The 17,750-nt window shown below is 37.6% G+C and overlaps 1 protein-coding gene across 2 annotated transcripts in view; it reads right to left on the bottom strand.

The window, feature by feature from the left end:
- Nucleotides 1-17,750, bottom strand: part of COL11A1 (collagen type XI alpha 1 chain) — a 233,513-nt gene that overhangs the window by 111,899 nt on the left and 103,864 nt on the right. For both annotated transcript variants that reach the window (XM_073356871.1, XM_073356872.1), the window contains 6 exons: nucleotides 12,175-12,228; nucleotides 9,433-9,477; nucleotides 7,956-8,009; nucleotides 7,828-7,872; nucleotides 4,038-4,091; nucleotides 3,308-3,415 (listed from right to left, as the gene is read on the bottom strand). In XM_073356871.1, the coding sequence (XP_073212972.1) occupies nucleotides 3,308-3,415; nucleotides 4,038-4,091; nucleotides 7,828-7,872; nucleotides 7,956-8,009; nucleotides 9,433-9,477; nucleotides 12,175-12,228 (360 nt within the window). The remainder of the gene's footprint in view (nucleotides 1-3,307; nucleotides 3,416-4,037; nucleotides 4,092-7,827; nucleotides 7,873-7,955; nucleotides 8,010-9,432; nucleotides 9,478-12,174; nucleotides 12,229-17,750) is intronic.

The raw sequence follows: 17,750 nt of genomic DNA, 5'->3' as shown, positions 1-17,750 counted from the left end.
TTTTTTATGACATTACAAGTTTGGTTGATAAAGGTAATAGTGATATAATATACTTAAGACTTCTGTAAGTTGTTTGACTTGGTACCATACAACATTCAGATTAAAAGAAATAGAACAATATAAAATTAATACTGCACATATTAAATGGATTAAAAACTGGCTAAGTAATAGGTTTCAAAATGTAATTATAAATGGGTAATGGTCATTAAGCTGGTGAGTTTCCTGCAGACACCCGCAGAGATCAGGTCTTGGCCCTATGCTATTTAACATTTTTGTCAATGATCTGGAAGAAAACATAAAACCATCACTGATAAAGTATGCAGATGTCACAAAAATGGGAGAATTGTAAATAATGAGTATGACAAGTCACTGATTCAGAACTGTCTGGATCACTTGGTAAACTGGGAGCAAGCAAACAACATGCATTTTAATATAGATAAATATCAATGTAAACATCTATGAACAAAGAATGTAGGCCATACTTAGAGGATGGGGGGGGGAGTTCTATCCTGGGAAGCAGTGATGTTGAAAAAGATGTGGGGGTCATGGTGGATAAACATGAGCTTCTAATGCAATGCTGTGGCCAAAAGAGCTAATGTGACCCTGGGATGCATAAACAGTGGAATCACAAGTAGGAGTAGAGAGGTTATTTTACCTCTGTATTGGCAACTGCTGCTGAAATACTGAGTCCAGTTCTGGTGCCCACAATTCAAGAAGGATTTTGGTAAATTGGAGTGGGTTCAAAGAAGAATAATTAAAGGATTAGAAAATGTGTTATAGTGATAGATGCAAGGAGCTCAATCTATTTAATTTAAGAAAGAGAAGATTAAGGGGCCTTGATTACAGTCTATAAGTATCTACATGGGGAACAAATATTTAATAATGGGCCCTTCAATCTAGCAGAAAAAGATGATCCAAAGGCTGGAAGTTGAATCTAGATAAATTCAGACTGGAAATAAAGCATACATTTTCAACCATAAGGGTAATTAACCATTGGAACAATTTACCAATGGTTATGGTGGATCCTGCATTTCTGACAATTTTTAAGATTGGATGTTTTTCCAGAAGATACGTTCTAGGAATTATTTTGGGGAAGTTCTATGGACAATGTTATACAGGAGGAACAGACTAGATGATCTCAAAGGGCCCTATTAATCTAATCCTCACATCGGCCCCATGAGGTTTCAGGGTTAAGTACCATTACTTCCATTTTAAAGATAGAAAAACTGATACAGAAAAGTGATATGACTTTCATAAGGCTATACTGAGGTACAGCCAGGATTAAAATTAGCGTGGGTCAGAAAAACTTTGCTGAAACAATTTTCCATCAGAAAATGCAGTTCTGTCAATGGAAACACTTCACAAAATTGTGTTGATTTTGCCAAAATTTAATTTTCAGAAAAAAAAGTTGTGTGGGGGGGGGGATAAGTTCTAACAGTGTTGAAATGACCCATTTTGATATTTTTTTAACAAAACATTTAGATTTTTGTTTTTGAAAGGGCTTTTCATTTTGATATTGTGTGTGATATTGTGTGTATATATACAGGGCCGGCTCTACAGTTTTTGCCGCCCCCCAAGCAGTGAAAAAAAATTGCCGTCGTGGACGGCAAAAGGGAGAAGCTGCCACTGAATTGCTGCCATGGCCAGCGGGACAGAGGGGCTGCCGCCGAATTGCTGCCACCGTGGAAACTCTGCCTCCCCTTTCTAATACTTGGAACGCTGGTGCCTTGAGCCGTCTCTCTGTGTGTGTGTGTGTGTGTGTGTATATAAGTTAGAATCAAAACATAATATTTTGATTTTGTCAAAATGAAACACAACCAATTGGATATGGAATGAATGAAATGAGATTTTTCTTTTGTGGAGAATTCTAAAATTTTGGGGTTTGTTCCAATTCAGAATGAAGCCAGTGTTTGAAATCTCACAATCCTCTGTGAAACAATTTGTGTGCTGCAGAGCTCTGATTAAAACACTGCACCTCCTGATTCCATCCTATATTCTCATCCCCCTACTTCTTTTCTACCACAAGTTCCCTTATTTTTTGTCTCCTATTTCTTACCTCTCTTCTGGCCCAGGCTACCAAAAACACTGCACTGAAATGGCACTCTGACCTTTTACATACCATGCCTTTGACTCCCTTTTCCAGCTTCCTCTCTCTTTCTGTATTGGGTTCAAGATCGAGGAGTACTTGTGGCACCTTATAGACTAACAAAGTTATTTGGACATAAGCTTTCGTGGGCTAAAACTCACTTCATCAGATGCATGGAGAGGAAAATACAGTAGGTAGATAGATAGATAGAACATGAAAAGATGGGGGTTGCCTTTTTATAGTGGTAATCAGGATGGCCCATTTCAAACAGTTGACAAGAAGGTGTGAGTAACAGTGAGGGGGAAAATTTAGCATGGGAAAATAGTTTTTAGTTTGTGTAATGACCCATCCACTCCCAGTGATTTTTCCTCCTGCTGATAATAGCCCACTGTATTGATTTGTCTCGTTAGAGTTGGTAAGGCAACCCCCATATTTTCGTGTTCTCTGTGTGTGTGTGTGTATATATATATAACTTCCTACTGTATTTTCCACTCCATACATCTGATGAAGTGGGTTTTAGGCCATGAAAGCTTATGCCCAAATAAATTTGTTAGTCTATAAGGTGCCACAAGGACTCCTTCTCCTTTTTTCTGATACAGACTAACATGGTTATCACTCTGAAACTGGTTCAAGATCATTATTCTCATTTTCAGGATTCTGCATTGCATACGCTCCATACATCTCAGTCCTTGTTTTTCATTATGTTCTAATGCCCCACACTTTGTTCAGTCTTCCTTTTTAGTAGCACCTTTCTCTCCTTCTGCCACTCCTGATTTTGTGTTTTTTGTCATGATACTCCTCATACTTTAAAACAATTTATCTTTTCCCATTCACCAAGCAATTTCTGCTCCTTCAGATCTTCTGTGTAGCCTTTCAATGCCAAACTACTCTCTAGCACTGTCACCATCCATGCTGGTGTCAAATTTTCTTTGAATCATATTTGTCTTTGTTAGATTAGACTGTAAGCTCCTCAGGACAGGATTTAGCTGTCTCATGTGTCAGGAAGTGTTATGCATATCTATGGATAGCTACAAAATAATAATTTTCATTATTTGTGTAGTGTCTGAGATCACTCTAGTAGCTGCCGTCAGCAGCCATAACCTACGGCTTTCAGATAGCTAAAGGAACTACTTTCAGCAGTAACAGCCTTTGGAGTTGAAGATCCTGGTTTGATCTCCATTATGAGGCAATGTTTCTTTACATTAGCTGTTGGTTACTAACCTTTTCACCAGCCTGCCCAGCACCACCTGGGTCCCCTGTTGGGCCTGCTCGACCTTTTGGACCTTCAGGGCCATCTTCTCCTCTTGGACCCAGTGGACCAACTTCACCCTAAAATTCAATATGGTATAAATATAGAGCCACTGCCTATGTTCATACCAATACACTGTTTGCAATAGCAGGACATTTTAAGATTTATTTTATGAAACAAACAATTACTTGAAAACAAATGTAAATGAAGATTAGGAAAAAATATTAGTGCTTTTGTGCTAGTAACAGAATTCGAGTTGTGGGAGTTGGGCATTGGGTTACTTAAACCCAGGATAGGGGTGTATATTAACACCACTTTTGGAGGATCGGTGAGGCCCCCTGTGAAATATGGTTACACCATTTCCCCTGCACCAGCCAGAATATGGCCCTCAGGATTAATCTAGTACATTATACATGGAATGGAATTAGTGTGAAAATATGGATGCCTGGATAACCAGTTAGTCTGTTGGTAATGTTAGCTTAAAACCATGAAGTCTGAGGCTGGTGAGCTCCACTGCAGTCAATAGAGTAATGCTGATTCCCAGCATGTGAGCATCTGGCCCCAAATCTACATGTGTGCAGGTTAAAAATAAATTAATGAAAACACTGCTTGTTACATTTAATTATAAATAAGTTTAAAGTGATATTCACAAACTAACAGCTAGAATTTCTAAGTACTATATTTTCCTGTATAAATACTTACTCTGTCACCTTTAAGACCCATGTCACCTTTAAATCCTGGGAAACCATCTTCACCCTAAAGAAAGCACAAAATATAGAAAAATGTGTTCATTAAAAAAAGATACTTTTACAAATGGAATTAAAACATTAGGTAATCTAAGTGGATGAGCATAATAAGTGCAGTAACTCCATTCAATTTAGAACTTCACATGCCTAATGATTTTAATATGGCCATTACTATATCCAAATATATAGATATCTATGCAGCTACACTGAATGATTGCTCATCTTGGGAAAAAGTTGTGAATAATGGGGAAGCTCTCATAGGCAGGACATAAATTTCTGAATTTATTATGAACAACTCCTTCATAGAAGACAATGATCTTCTGCATTAAATTCCATCCTTATACATTAAAGTTTTTATTCTGTTTATGCTTTCTACTGATAAGATCTTCATCCTTTTTCATAATTGGTTGATGGACTGACAATGCAACTAAACCTTAATATTGTTCTGTTCATTGGCAGAACCATTCATCCTTTTTATTTATTTATTTTTATTAGTGGCCCAAAAGCATCATAAAGGAATAACCAACTCTGAAAGTTTAGTGAAAGAAAGGTCAACAGATTCCTTACTGATTTAGTAAATCCTTTATAAAACTAAAAGTGGTCACACTGAACTTTAAAAGATATTTCTTTATTCATGTAAACATACGTATACCCATGTTCACAGCATATGGTGCCACACAAAGCTAACGGAAACAGTAGTGTCCACATAGAGTGGTCAAATGTAAAAGCATGAAAGGTGGCTCAATGGCTACATTCATTGGTTGATACAAACATATATACTATGGGTAATTAAAAGAAAATGATCTAGTCAGCATGGCAAAGATAAACACGCTGACACCTTAAGGATGTGTTTGTACATAGTGGTTGAACCAGAACATGTTAAGATCCTAGGGGACACTATTTATATACAGATAGCTAATCTCCTCAAAGATATTATGCAGTTGTCCATGTTTCCATAAAAATAGCCAACAGTGAGGAAAATTCTACTCTGTTACACTTGAGCACCTGGATAGTGACTCCACTGACATTAAAAAAATCAATGGAATTATTCCAGATTTGCACTAATGTAATTGAGAGGAGTTTTTGGTCCACTACGACTACATCTGAGTCTTTGCGCAACTACCATTCTGATATCAAGGCCATAGAAAATTCTGGCAAGTACATTTTTTAGTTGCTGTTCCTCATTGCTGGGGATGGAAGCTCTCTCTCTGCTGAACGAACTTGTAGAAAAGGGGTTCACTATAATGCTGATGTGCTTCAGGTGAAGAAGTATTGGTGATGTCAGTCTAGAATTAATGACAGTGAGCTCCAGTTGTTGCTAATAAAACAGTAAGGGCATTGTACTTCATCGTCAACAGATTGCACTCCTATATCTAGAGTTTTCTCTTTTCCCATGCCAACCAGAGAAATTTGACATGGCCCACAAACCTAAAACCATGACATTATTTTTATTCCATTCAATATTTCAAGGAGAATTATTCCATGACAAAAGTGTTTCCAGAGGTAAATGGATCAAGAGAAATATGCCATGATAAGTCAGCACTTTAATTTCCTTACAAAACTTACAAGTACAGTCAAATCTCGTTCTTCAGTGGATTGTAAGGTTTTTGCACAAAGCATGAGGTGCTGTAGCAGGTCATGATTCATGGGAAAAAGACACACTAGGAAAAGGTTTAGGTAACTGATAGGTCGTCTGTGTTTTGGGTGATAGTGGTAAAAGGTCCCATGAGGTCACTCTATAATCCAGACATTAAAATTCTAGAGTTACAAATACCTATTTATTAACATTTAAAGAGAGGTGTTGATCAAGTAGAGCATGAGAAACCTAAAAAAGGCTTTAGTTATGTGTTACTCGATTATACCCATGGACAATAATGTGGCTCAAATAAATGAGGACACCTTGCATACCCACAAGGATTGAAAGCTGCCTATCACAGATCAAAAAGTTGCCAAATGAACTGAAACTCTTCACCCATCAGAGTGAGGTTCAAGCTACTGAGAGCTAAAGGATCTTGACTTTAGTTCAGCTTGGAGGCGAGAGTGAATCTCTAAGGCCCTACTCTGTAGGTAATAAAAAATAAAACAGAGTTCTATAAATAGTCTATTGGTCAATGCAGAGTCATAACTCCCTTGTCAACTTTGGGACCACTTGAGATCAATAATGGTGTGGCAGATAGATCAATTGCTCTACCTCTCTCTTCTCATAATACTGTGCTTTTCACAGTAGTATTTGACTGCTCTAAATCAATAATGCCTATATGTAACAGACATATAAGCTCCACTAGAACATGTCCTGTGATCTCAGGGGTTTCTATGTATTTGGTACATCAGTGTCAATTTTGAGGTGTGCACTAATGTTTTGGGTCATACAGCAGCTATCATCAAACAACTGTTAGGATCATAGAGGCTGCTAGGAGGTCTTTAATGTCATGATGTCTTTAATGTCCAAACCTTGTCCAAGTCCTATTCAAAGAACACAATGAACTATTGAGCACTGTGTATCTTTATATCTATTTATTTGTGGAGATACAGCTATCTCATTATTTATCAATATGGAAAAATCTGTTATTTATTTATCCTCATTGCATGTTTGCTTTATTTTGAATAATAGCTCATGTTTATATAAAGCTTGGTAGTATAGTGAAGAAAGTTATTATAATGAACAAAATGTGTTGTCACTGCAGAATTTCAAAAGCATGAAACTCCTTTCAGGGGCTTGATCCTTCAGGCAGTTCTCCAGTACTCATGTCAAAGGCAGTTGTCAAGAGCGAACCTTCAGTCTTGAAAAATAAATGTACACTCTGTGGTAACAGAGCAATAAGGCCAGATATGCCTGTGTGAGATGGCTGTTTGAACCGCAGTTCTGGGACAGACTGACTCTAAAACTTGTGCATCCATCCCCAGAAGGATCAGCCCAGTGCAAGGAGTCTCCAGTGGGATAGAGTTAGCACAGAGGTTCTTATGCCACTCCTTCACTTCCTGCAGTTATAACACTGAGGAAAGAGGGTAGGGCTAGGATATCCCTATGACAATCCCTGGCTGGGGTTTTGGCCCCAAGGGGCCACTAGAAGCTAATGGAGGTTGCAGCAGCCTGAGTGTGACCTAACTTCATGAAGGGGAAATGGCCCTGCATATAGCAGCAGCAGGAGGTTTGGGAGAATGCATTGTGAGTTTTAATCACATTTGCACACATATTCCCTATTTATGCTGTGCACATCTTTGCCATAGCAAAGGATCTGGTCTATTGTCTGCATTTCAGACACCAGAAAGTCTGGAAGTCAATGGAAGGTTTGGGTATATAAGAAATACAGAATCTAGTCTATAGTATGAATCACAGTCGTGAAAGTAATAATTGTCACAAGTGTCTTGGATGTGACAAGCTTCTAGGGATCTACTGTTGTCAGTGGTGGAAAGAGGGAAGGCTAATTCTCCACTGCCCTGCACCTTGTGTGTAAGTCAGTTACACCTGTGCAAAGTAGGTGGAAAATGCTATTGCTCTGATCTGGTAGAATTTTACATACATTTTACACAGATGTAAATAGCTATGCAAGGTGCAGGGCAGTGGAGATTCAGGCCTGATACATTCCCCGTGGATGGTGAAAAGTAACCACTGCTGCCTGGGAACAACAGTACTTGGGAGAAGGAAATAAAAGATGTAGCACTGAAAAAAGGAGACCCTTTTGTTCACCGGAACACAGAAAAACGCTTTTTTTTTTAAACAAAAGCAAGTCCAATTCTATGTTTACCTTTTCACCTTTGGAGCCCTTGAGACCACGGACACCATCAGCTCCCTGTAGAAAACAATGAGAAAATGCCTCACTGTACATAACCAGAAAGTTTCAAATATTCAGATTTTTTTTTAAATGAACCATACCTTCACACCACGAGGACCAGGATAGCCAATTGGACCCTGAGGACCTGGAGGCCCCTAAAATACATTGGATTAGAAAAACTCTGTATGTTAGTCAGTTAACAAATAGTTTTCGAAGTACGATCCACTTACCTTAACTGTACCACAAGTAGCCTAAAGGAAGTCATTGGAATAATACTGGACAGACAGGCTTTTCTGGCTGACTGCCCCTACGAAAACTTGTGGGCATATCAAAGCATTTTTCTAATTTACTGTGGATCTATTTATGGTTTTGCTGTGGATTTATACTTTGGGGAATTTCATATGAAAGCAACGTGCTAAAAACATCAACTCACAACATAAATAATCTGAAATTAAGATAATTTTGAAAATATAAGGAGAACACACCAGTGTTAATGATGTCTGTACAGGGCAGAAGCTATGTGTTAGAGATAAAGACATAAGAGTATATCACTCTACTAACCCTTCCCCATCATTTAAAAAAAAATCTCACAAATTCACATTCTGTGCCATACTCTACTCTCCTATAGGCAGCTGCTATTCCCATATATACAGATCTTGCCGAATCTGACTCCTTTTTTCAGTGTTTGTATTGTCAGAGTAATAAATCCATCAATCATGGTCTCTCTTAAAAATTCCCCAAAGTCAACATGGTCTGATTTTTAAAATTTGTCAACGTTTAATTGATACCGACTGGGGATTTTTTGGCATTTATTGTATCCTGAGGATTTTTTAAAATCTATTTCACTATACCTTTGCAAATATAAAATCAAGAGAAGATAAACCTTTGCTACTTTAATAGTACATCCTGTTTCATAATACTTCCTGGCCTCATAGTAAAGAAAAAGGCCCCCAAACATGTAATAGATGGCAGCATAAGGACCAGATTTTAATACCCTGATTTATACTATTTATAATGTATAGTACTTTACTCCGTTGTCTTCAGTAGGACTACTCGGGAAGTAGTGTGTTATTCAGCATGAGTAAGGGTTTCAGAATCTGGCCTTAACATGGCAGGGAACTTTACAAACCCTTTAAATATTTCACTACAATGAAGAAATTATTTTCCACTGGCTTGCTGCAAGTGACTGAAAAATCCATTGATTGTGTGTGTTTTGCTATACCCCCCTCACAGAGCCTCTCAATAGTCTCAGCATGTAGCACACACTATAAAACTGCAAACTCAAAGAAGTTGCAAGTTATCTGTCTGAAACATGTGACAGTTTATTAAATCCTGAGTAGACATGAATAAATATAAATAGAGTGCCTTGTTAAAGTAAAACTGCTTGTGGAGTTCACAGATTGGCACTCAATAAATATGGTTGTCAGTACACACATGCTGTGAATGGGTGATGCATTTTCTATCATTTATGATCCCAATAGCTGTAAGAGCAACAGATTACATGGTTGACAAATTTACTAAATAGACAAATAAATACAAATTGAATAGGCACATGTTTATGGAAGTTTTGAAACTTACCAAAGCACCTTTCTCTCCAGACTGACCCTCTTTGCCAGGATGACCCTGATTACAGAAAGATAAATATTTTTTGGAAAATATGCTCTTCATGAAAAACAATTCATTATACAAATAAATTGGTTTTAAATAATTGAACATCATGATGACCCCAAATCCAGCCCTGTTTCTGGATTAGAGCATGAAAAATACACCTTTTGATTTTGAGGATAGATTTACTGTTTTAATATATAACTAGTTTACATAACAAAGAGAAATCTGGACAGTAGTTGTATTATTGGGAATGTATTAAGCAATATTTTGATCACATCCAGTTAATATTTCAACTGCAGGAGTCTTTTAATCTAAGACACACTCTGATTTGATTACTTTAGTGTTTTGAAAGAGCCTATATGATACAACTTCATGCAGAAATCCCTAAACCATATAAAAAGGTTACAGGAGTTGTCTGAGAGGCCTATAATGAGATTGATCTAGTCTCATTTATAGCATTAATTAAATGCTTTTCCTTTAAATCATTGCTTACTTTTAAAATAAAACTTTTTGAGGGGTGCAGGCTGCTACTGTTTAAATTCTATATCATTATAGTTATATAAAGCTCCCACTAGAAATGTAGCCCAAGAATTAAGCTTTTGTGGGTGTGTGAGAGAGAGAAAGGGAGATCACTCGAAAGGATAATTCCTCACTGCATTCCCAGTGAGAGACAACAGTGATTATTTTTGATCTGTCACCAAAAATTACACTAAAGTGAAATTTAAAATGTTAATGGCAGATTACAGTTTGAGGAAATCAACAAGTAACACTTTTTCTACTTTGTGTAGATCCACTCTTATTTGAAGGGTATAGTAAATCTTTAGTTTTGCTGTACGTGTAGCCACTTCTTAAATATTAGCTTCTTGGTGGTATTAACTTTCAAAAAGTGTTTTCAGTATGTTAATTGATATCAGATTTTTAAATACCTGCCAATCCTTAACTGATAAACTTCTGATTTTTATGTTTAGTTTTCTAGCTGATAATATGAATTTAAAATATGCTATTAATTATATATATATATATATATATATATATATATATACACACACTTTTCATTAATAGCATATTTTAAATAGATAAAAGTAAGTGATATATATATGCATTCTACAATATTGATTAGAAGGATGAATATCAGATAGGTAGAAACAACTTATTGTCTTGCTCATCTCAAACAGCATTAACATTTTTTTTTTCAGTTTTACTCAAACAAATGCATCTTGGTTTGAAAATCTGAACTAATATTCAAGCAGATGATCTTATTGTGCGCGAAGTTATAACTACTTACCCTGCATGGAAAGTCTGTGATTCTATAATGCTACCTCTGTCGGGGTGATGCTTACCAAGAGTTTCAGCGACTTAACCTGCCTGCCCTACCTTTCTACCAAACAAACCCATACACAAGGTAGGGAGATGACTGTCAGGCAGATGGTGGGGTGCAGGCAGTGGTACATGCACAAGCACGGGCACACACATACACATGCAAACACTACGTGTGCTTATTCATTCTTCACTGCATTTGTCTTTATTTCTGATTTTTATGTGTAACAAAATGCAGGTTTTCAAATACCAGTGATGTTTGTAAGGGCTGAGAGTTTTCAGAAGCCAGAAGAACTTGCACAAGTGGACAAAGATTCAAGTCTAACTGGAATCTCCAACGATGCTATAATATGCATTGCCAACAGTCTGTATGGATGTGCTGCAATAGCAGGCAAAAGGGAGATTGACGATCATGGATGCAGTTCTGTATCCATAATACGTTCATTTTTTCTAGTTTAATGCCCCTGGGACAACGTCTATAGTTCTTAACCTTGCAAAATTCCTGTTGAGGTCATTGAGAGTTTTGCTTGGAATTTGACCTAGGAAAGGGGGAAAGATTATTATATGAGAAAATGGCATAGTGGGGAAAGGACTGAGGGGGACAGTATAAGGAATTGTGCTGCCTACAATTAAGTGGCCCTTACTGGAGGTAAAAACATAAACATTTTGATACAAGAAAGCTCTCTTTTTCTCTCTCTCATCTGTCATTAGGCGTACTGGTTTTATAGTTACTAGGTTTAGGGCGTGATTTTGAACAGTAATGTAAGTAATTTTATTCAAGTAAGAATCTTTGTTGGGTGTTCACTGAGTTTAGTAGAGCTGCTCATGTCAGTTCAGTAACTCATGGGGGTAAGCGCTTACATGAAGATGAGTTTCCTAATGTTCAGAAGATTCTTATTCTGGTAATCCTGCCCCCATGAAGAACCTGAAAGAGTGGGGTCCACTCCCTTGATATGCCCTGATCAGGAGCTGTGAGGAAGTAAGGTGTAACCAGCTTTATGCCAGCTGAGAAAATCCCTTAATCAAGAGCATTTCCTGGTGGCCATAGGTACATACTCTATCCCCCATTTACACTGCCACATTGACATAAATGAGACAGTGGATTTGATCCACTGTATGTCTCCCCGGCTATTGGCACATGTTACAAGCATAATTGATTATCAAGGTCCACATTTTTAAAAGGGCTTCAGCAAATGTTAGCAGCCCCCTAACTTTAATAATGCCTCAAGTTCAAATAATACAGAGGTATACACAGGTTTTACAAGTTTGTTCCCAACTAAGAGCACTGCTTCTTTTCTTCTTGTAATGCAGTACATTGCATGCAGTGACCCAAAACTGCATACTGATTTTGAACAGAATGTAGACATTCAGAGGACAAAATACTATATTACTTACAGAAGGCCCATCAGAACCAGCAAGTCCGGGAAGGCCAGGTTTGCCCTGTGGTCCCTAAACACAACAAAAAGGATACATTTTAGGAATAATATTAACAAATAGGTTGCTCAAGCTAAAATAGGTTACAACAAATAAATTAACTATGAACAAAAAGAAATATGTTAAAGCATACAAAGTGATGGGAAAAAATAAAAGTTGAGAGTGTTCCAAAAGCTAGATCCAGAGACTTAGATTCTGATCTCAGTTACACCAGTGTAAATCCATAACAATTCCAATGACTTCAAAAAAGTTACTCTCAGTGCTCACTAGTGCAAATGAGAAAGGAGCAGAGAAATTGCCATATGGCATCAGACCCATGGTCCATCTAGTCCAGTATCCTGTCCCTGAAGAAGGAAGGAGCAAGAAATCCCTCAGAGGACAGATACCAGATAATCTATTCCTGATAGTTAGAGACTTAAGGCCTGACGCATGAGGTTTTATCTCCCTTTCAAAATTTGTGTTATCAATATTATGACTGAATATTTTTGTTATCCACATAAACAGCCAATCCTTCTTTGAATCTTTCCAAGTTGTTGGGCTCAGCAACATACTGTGGCAATGAGTTCCACAAACTAATTATGCATTGTGTGAAAAAAGTATTTCCTTTTGGATTCTCTTCTGGCTTTAAATATTTCAACTAGATATAGTTGGATACTGAAATACTTGCTCCACCTGACTACCACCAGTACCTCAGAAATATCCATTTGTAATGTTAAACTAAGTTGCCTTTTACCTCAGAAAGTGTGAGATTCCTATAACCATGTTAATCATCAAAACAGTGCTGTCTGAAGTTAGATCAGAGAGTAGTAAGCAGCTGCTATAGCATGAATGAGAAAAACTAAACAAAAGCACAGGCACCTGGGAAGGAAATTAAATAGAAAGGACAGATGAGGGAGAAGGAATAACATGTTGTTTCCCAGTTAAACTGAGGTGATGAAATGAGAAAAAATAACATCCAGAAAATAATGTTCTTTTACAGAATTGTGTGAAAAACGTCAGCATCAAAGTACATTCAGCATCAGTTTTCAGATTCACCATCATTTTTACCAACTTTTCTTTTTGAAAATGTCTCCAAATACAATGAATATGCAAATTAGAAAGATGTAAAAATATGTTTATTTGGGTTGTAAGAGAGAAGATGATTGACTAGAGGCCATTTGAAAAATGCACTGTTTTTCACAAAGTATCATTGGGCAGATGAGAAATTAAGGGCACAAGGAGGAAAAACAAGGCAAAAGTTACATTTAGAAATGGACCATCCCAGTTATGATGGAGAGAATGTAACTGTTGCACATATCAATCACCCCTAAAATGTATACACAAAGACATGGAAGAAAAAAGTGGAGAAATATGATGTATTGTTCACTATACAAAGTAATATCCAAAGAACAGAAAATGACAAAGGGTGAAATCCTGGCCCCGCTGAAGTCAATAGCACACTCCCTTTGACTTAAAGGGGCCAGGATATCAACCATAATCAAGAGGAGGCCAGAGGCCTTAGCATCTAAAGTTGCAAAGCAAGAACAATTTGAATGATGTAGGTGAGTCACAGAACCCAGGGGTGAGAACTGGCTGTTCATTGGTTTGAACTGTTTCAAACACAAAAACAAAGCTACATTTAGAGGGTAAGCTGTGTGCATGGCAGGACAGAATGTGACTTTTTGGAAATGAAAGGTTAGCTGATGATCTTCAAAGAGTCACAAGAGATGTGTTTGATGTCTGTCCGTCAACCAAAAATCCATGTTATATAACTAGAAATTTTATTATACCAAAAAAAAACCACCCAGGTTGGGTCCTAGTCTCCAACCACCATGTCTATGTCTACACCACGTAAGAGCAGCAAAGCAAATTGGCAACATTCGTTCCCAAGAGTTTCAAGAATATGTAGCCCAAACAAAACAAAATGATACTTTAATCACAAATGCATTATCAAAACCTATGTGAGTCAACCTGTAATGAACATCAACAGACCAAATTAAAATTAGTAACATCCAAGTCATCATCACCCAGGGCAATTTACATTAGCTGGATAATGACAAATGCATCCTTTTTATTGGACATTTTTTCTTATTTAGTACCATCATGGCATCACAGCATTCATCAACTGCAACTCCTACAAAATCATCAGTGTCCTTATGGTCTTTGTCCTGTCCATGCCCAGTCTGTGGGTGTGCCCACTCTCAGTACATAGGTTTACCAAAGAGGAAGCAAGAGATCAAACAGGCATTCCTGTATTAGTGCAAGACACTGACCTAAGATTGCTAGGTTTCAAATTAGTCATCTGGGTATATTCTGGTATGCTGGCAGCAATATGATTGCTGCTATTTTTTACATCCCTCATACACTTATACCTCTGAGAAACTTTTCTCGCAGCTAACCACTTGGACTGCCCATGTGAGCAGAGTTACCCATGAGTTCCTTTTCAGGACTGGGCCCTCGAGAATGAGTAATCTTGATGGATTGGCTGTGCTAAATATATTGCCTCAAATCAACGCAAACTTTTAAAGAAAATCTGGATCTATTAGTGTGAGCCTGATCCTAAAAGAGAGAGCACCTAAAATTTTGTTATGAAACTTTTGTGAGGGAAACCTATATTAGCAGGTTTAGATGGGGGAAAATTTTGATGTGACTGGGTTTGAGCATAGACAAATAATGCTGACTGGGTTTGGACCGGGAAAGCTTTCAGTGTCAGAGAGAAAGGTTTCTATCAATATTTCAAATGTCACTGCTTGGTCCTCCAATATCAGAGATGCCAACATGTAACGTAAGCAGGGAAAATTTTAGATGCCAGTATGTTTTAGGAGGAGAAAACTTTAGATGTTGGTGAGTTTCACATGGAAAACTTTATAGATGACTCTGGAAAGGGGAATCATTCTATGGGGGCAGGTTTGGGTGGAAAAACTTCCTTTTAATATTTTACTTGCCAGAACCTCTTCTTATACAATTCACTTGTGCAAGGCAATTTGTACACAGAAAAGTTTCTAGGAGAGTAGACTCCTGCAGACATTTCATATAAAAGTTAATTTCCTGAGTGGCCTGCATTCTTCCTTCTCTCCAAGTACCATTCCTCTCTTCTGGCACAACCAAGTCCAGAGTCCTTGGTCTGAAACCCCTCCCAGTAGGCCCAATTGGGGCTATTATTCTGAGATACTCAGGGACAATTATGGAACTTACAGATATGGTGTTTCTAAGATGACTCTCGGTCCATGTTGAGTGTGTAAGCACTACACGGACTGGAGCAACAGAGAGTGTGTAGTCTCAGGATGTCAAACTTATTTTTGCATAGGGATGCCTATGGCCACCTGAGAGAGGAGAGCGTGCTTCCTTCAGCTCATGAAGTTTATACTGCACAAGCCAATATACTCTGAAGTCTATCCAGCATATAAAGCCTTATGCATGTAAGTGTTTAATTTACTGAAGTCATCTTCCTGTACAGGCCCCACACAAGGCCACTTATAGTTGTAATTCTTGTGCTTGGCATTACAATCTCTGTGCTTCCACATGGGTAAAAGAGATCCCAAAGGAGTGGGAATGAGGCAGGGCATGGCCCTGTTCTTTCCACTCCTCACCAGCACATTGAGTGGGCCTAGGACACTGGCTGGAGTATGCTGTACTCCTTGAAGAGGTGTAGCAGTGAACAAAGTTATCTTGCATTCTAGGGAGCTCCAGTAGAATTTCTGCCTTTGTGGTGGTCTGACTCCACTCTATTCCAAATGCAAGGTTATGTCTTTAAGGTGTGATTTTTTAAAAAATTGGTTGACTACAGCTGAAATGTAACACATTCCATATCAACTCAACTCTTGTCTCTCTGACATTTTGGGAGGGTATGTAGCCCATAGAAATGTATATAATGCTGGGCGGGTGCAAGATGGTTTCTATTTTGTAGGGAGAAACTAGTGGAAATAACGATGAAGATCGAAGGTTGGATTTTTTAATATGAAATGTGACATCTGTCACTGCTACAGTACATTTATTTAAGAAATTTCATTAACTTTGGGATATCTACCTTCCCTTTTTTAACCCATGAACAAATATAACATTTCTACCTAGCAGTAAGTTACAATGTAACAAAGCTAACAAGCTGGTTTGCCAGATCATTTGCGTTAATATTAAACTCAAAAACAGAAAAGACTACCAAGCCAAGAAAACTCAAAAAATAAGGTACGTATATGGATAGGTAGGAAACAAACAAACTACTTCACACCTTTTCAGCCTATTTATCCTTGTAATCTCTATTATAATGGCTAGTGAACCATCCCCTAAGTGAATCACTGTTGTGAAAAACCCATAAACAATATATTTAATTGTAGGTGTTGCATATACAAAATACAATTAGTTTACACCTCTAAGCTATCTGATATAGATATCAGGGACAAAGTATGAACGACTATGGGATAAAAGACTTAAAATCCGAGTGATTCCATGCAAGAACAGAGGAGCATGCAAGGCCAGTTTTTGCGATTCTTTCTCATGCAAAACTCCCATCGACTACAGTGGGAATTTTGCTCAAATGTAGATGGCATGATTGTTTCTACAATAAATATATACAACTCAGTGGAGGGGAAAAAAGCTTTTTTACTTCACATAGCTGACCTGTACTTGGCACTTCAGAAACAGAAAAATGGTCACATTATCTGAAAGAAACATATCAAGATAAAGTGGCAGAGACCATGCTGTGTGGCCCCGAACCTCTGACTGCTGAAAGGTGTGCTATGCGTTCGTGATGGATTGTGGAATGAATATGTTGTGGACACAGCCATCTTCCAAGAATAACATTCTGGGGAAGACAGGCAGGTAGGAAGTCTGTGTATTGTTTCCTGAAATCCCCTTCAATCCTTTCCACTAAGAAGTGAAATACTAGAACACTAGGAAGATATTAAACCACGAATGAGAGGGAAACCAGAGTGGAATCAATCAGGGATCTAAAAGAGGAAAGGAGAAAATTACTAGGAGTGTGAAATTTGAAATGGACATAATTAGAACTTGTAGCAGAATGTTACTGCTCAGGAAACACAAGGATAAACAAATAGGGCCTTATTCTGATCTAAATTATACCAAAATTACTCCAGTGTAACTCCAGAGTTATGCCAATATACCATCAGTGTAAATGAGAGCAGAATCAGGCCCGCAGTTTAAAGAAAGAGGTAGATATTTTAAAAGTATAGGAGATGAAAGAGAATTTAATTTTATAGAAAATACATTTAAATTGAAAAACTGTCTTTTTTTTTTTATAGCCCAGCAGTCTGAGTCTATTTGAATTTAATCATGAACAGTTTAGTGCTATGGGCCAAATTCTGATCCTAGTATCTTCAGCATGAATCAAGAATAAATTCAGAAAGTTACACTGGTGAAAAAAAATGGTGTAAATGCGAAGAGAGTTAGGCCCACATTATTCATTATTTTACTTGGTGCTTTTAGGGAATTCTGCTATGTTTGAGATCGTAGGTGTCTAATATCTAAACATAAAGCAAAGCTCTTAACTACTTCACCAGAGGCTGTTACATGGATACACTGATTATGAAATACCAGAATAACAT

This window comes from Lepidochelys kempii, chromosome 8, assembly GCF_965140265.1.
Source record: "Lepidochelys kempii isolate rLepKem1 chromosome 8, rLepKem1.hap2, whole genome shotgun sequence".
NCBI classification, from domain to species: domain Eukaryota; kingdom Metazoa; phylum Chordata; order Testudines; family Cheloniidae; genus Lepidochelys; species Lepidochelys kempii.
Note: the sequence above shows the minus strand (reverse complement) of the source record. Positions and strands in the feature narration are given on the sequence as shown.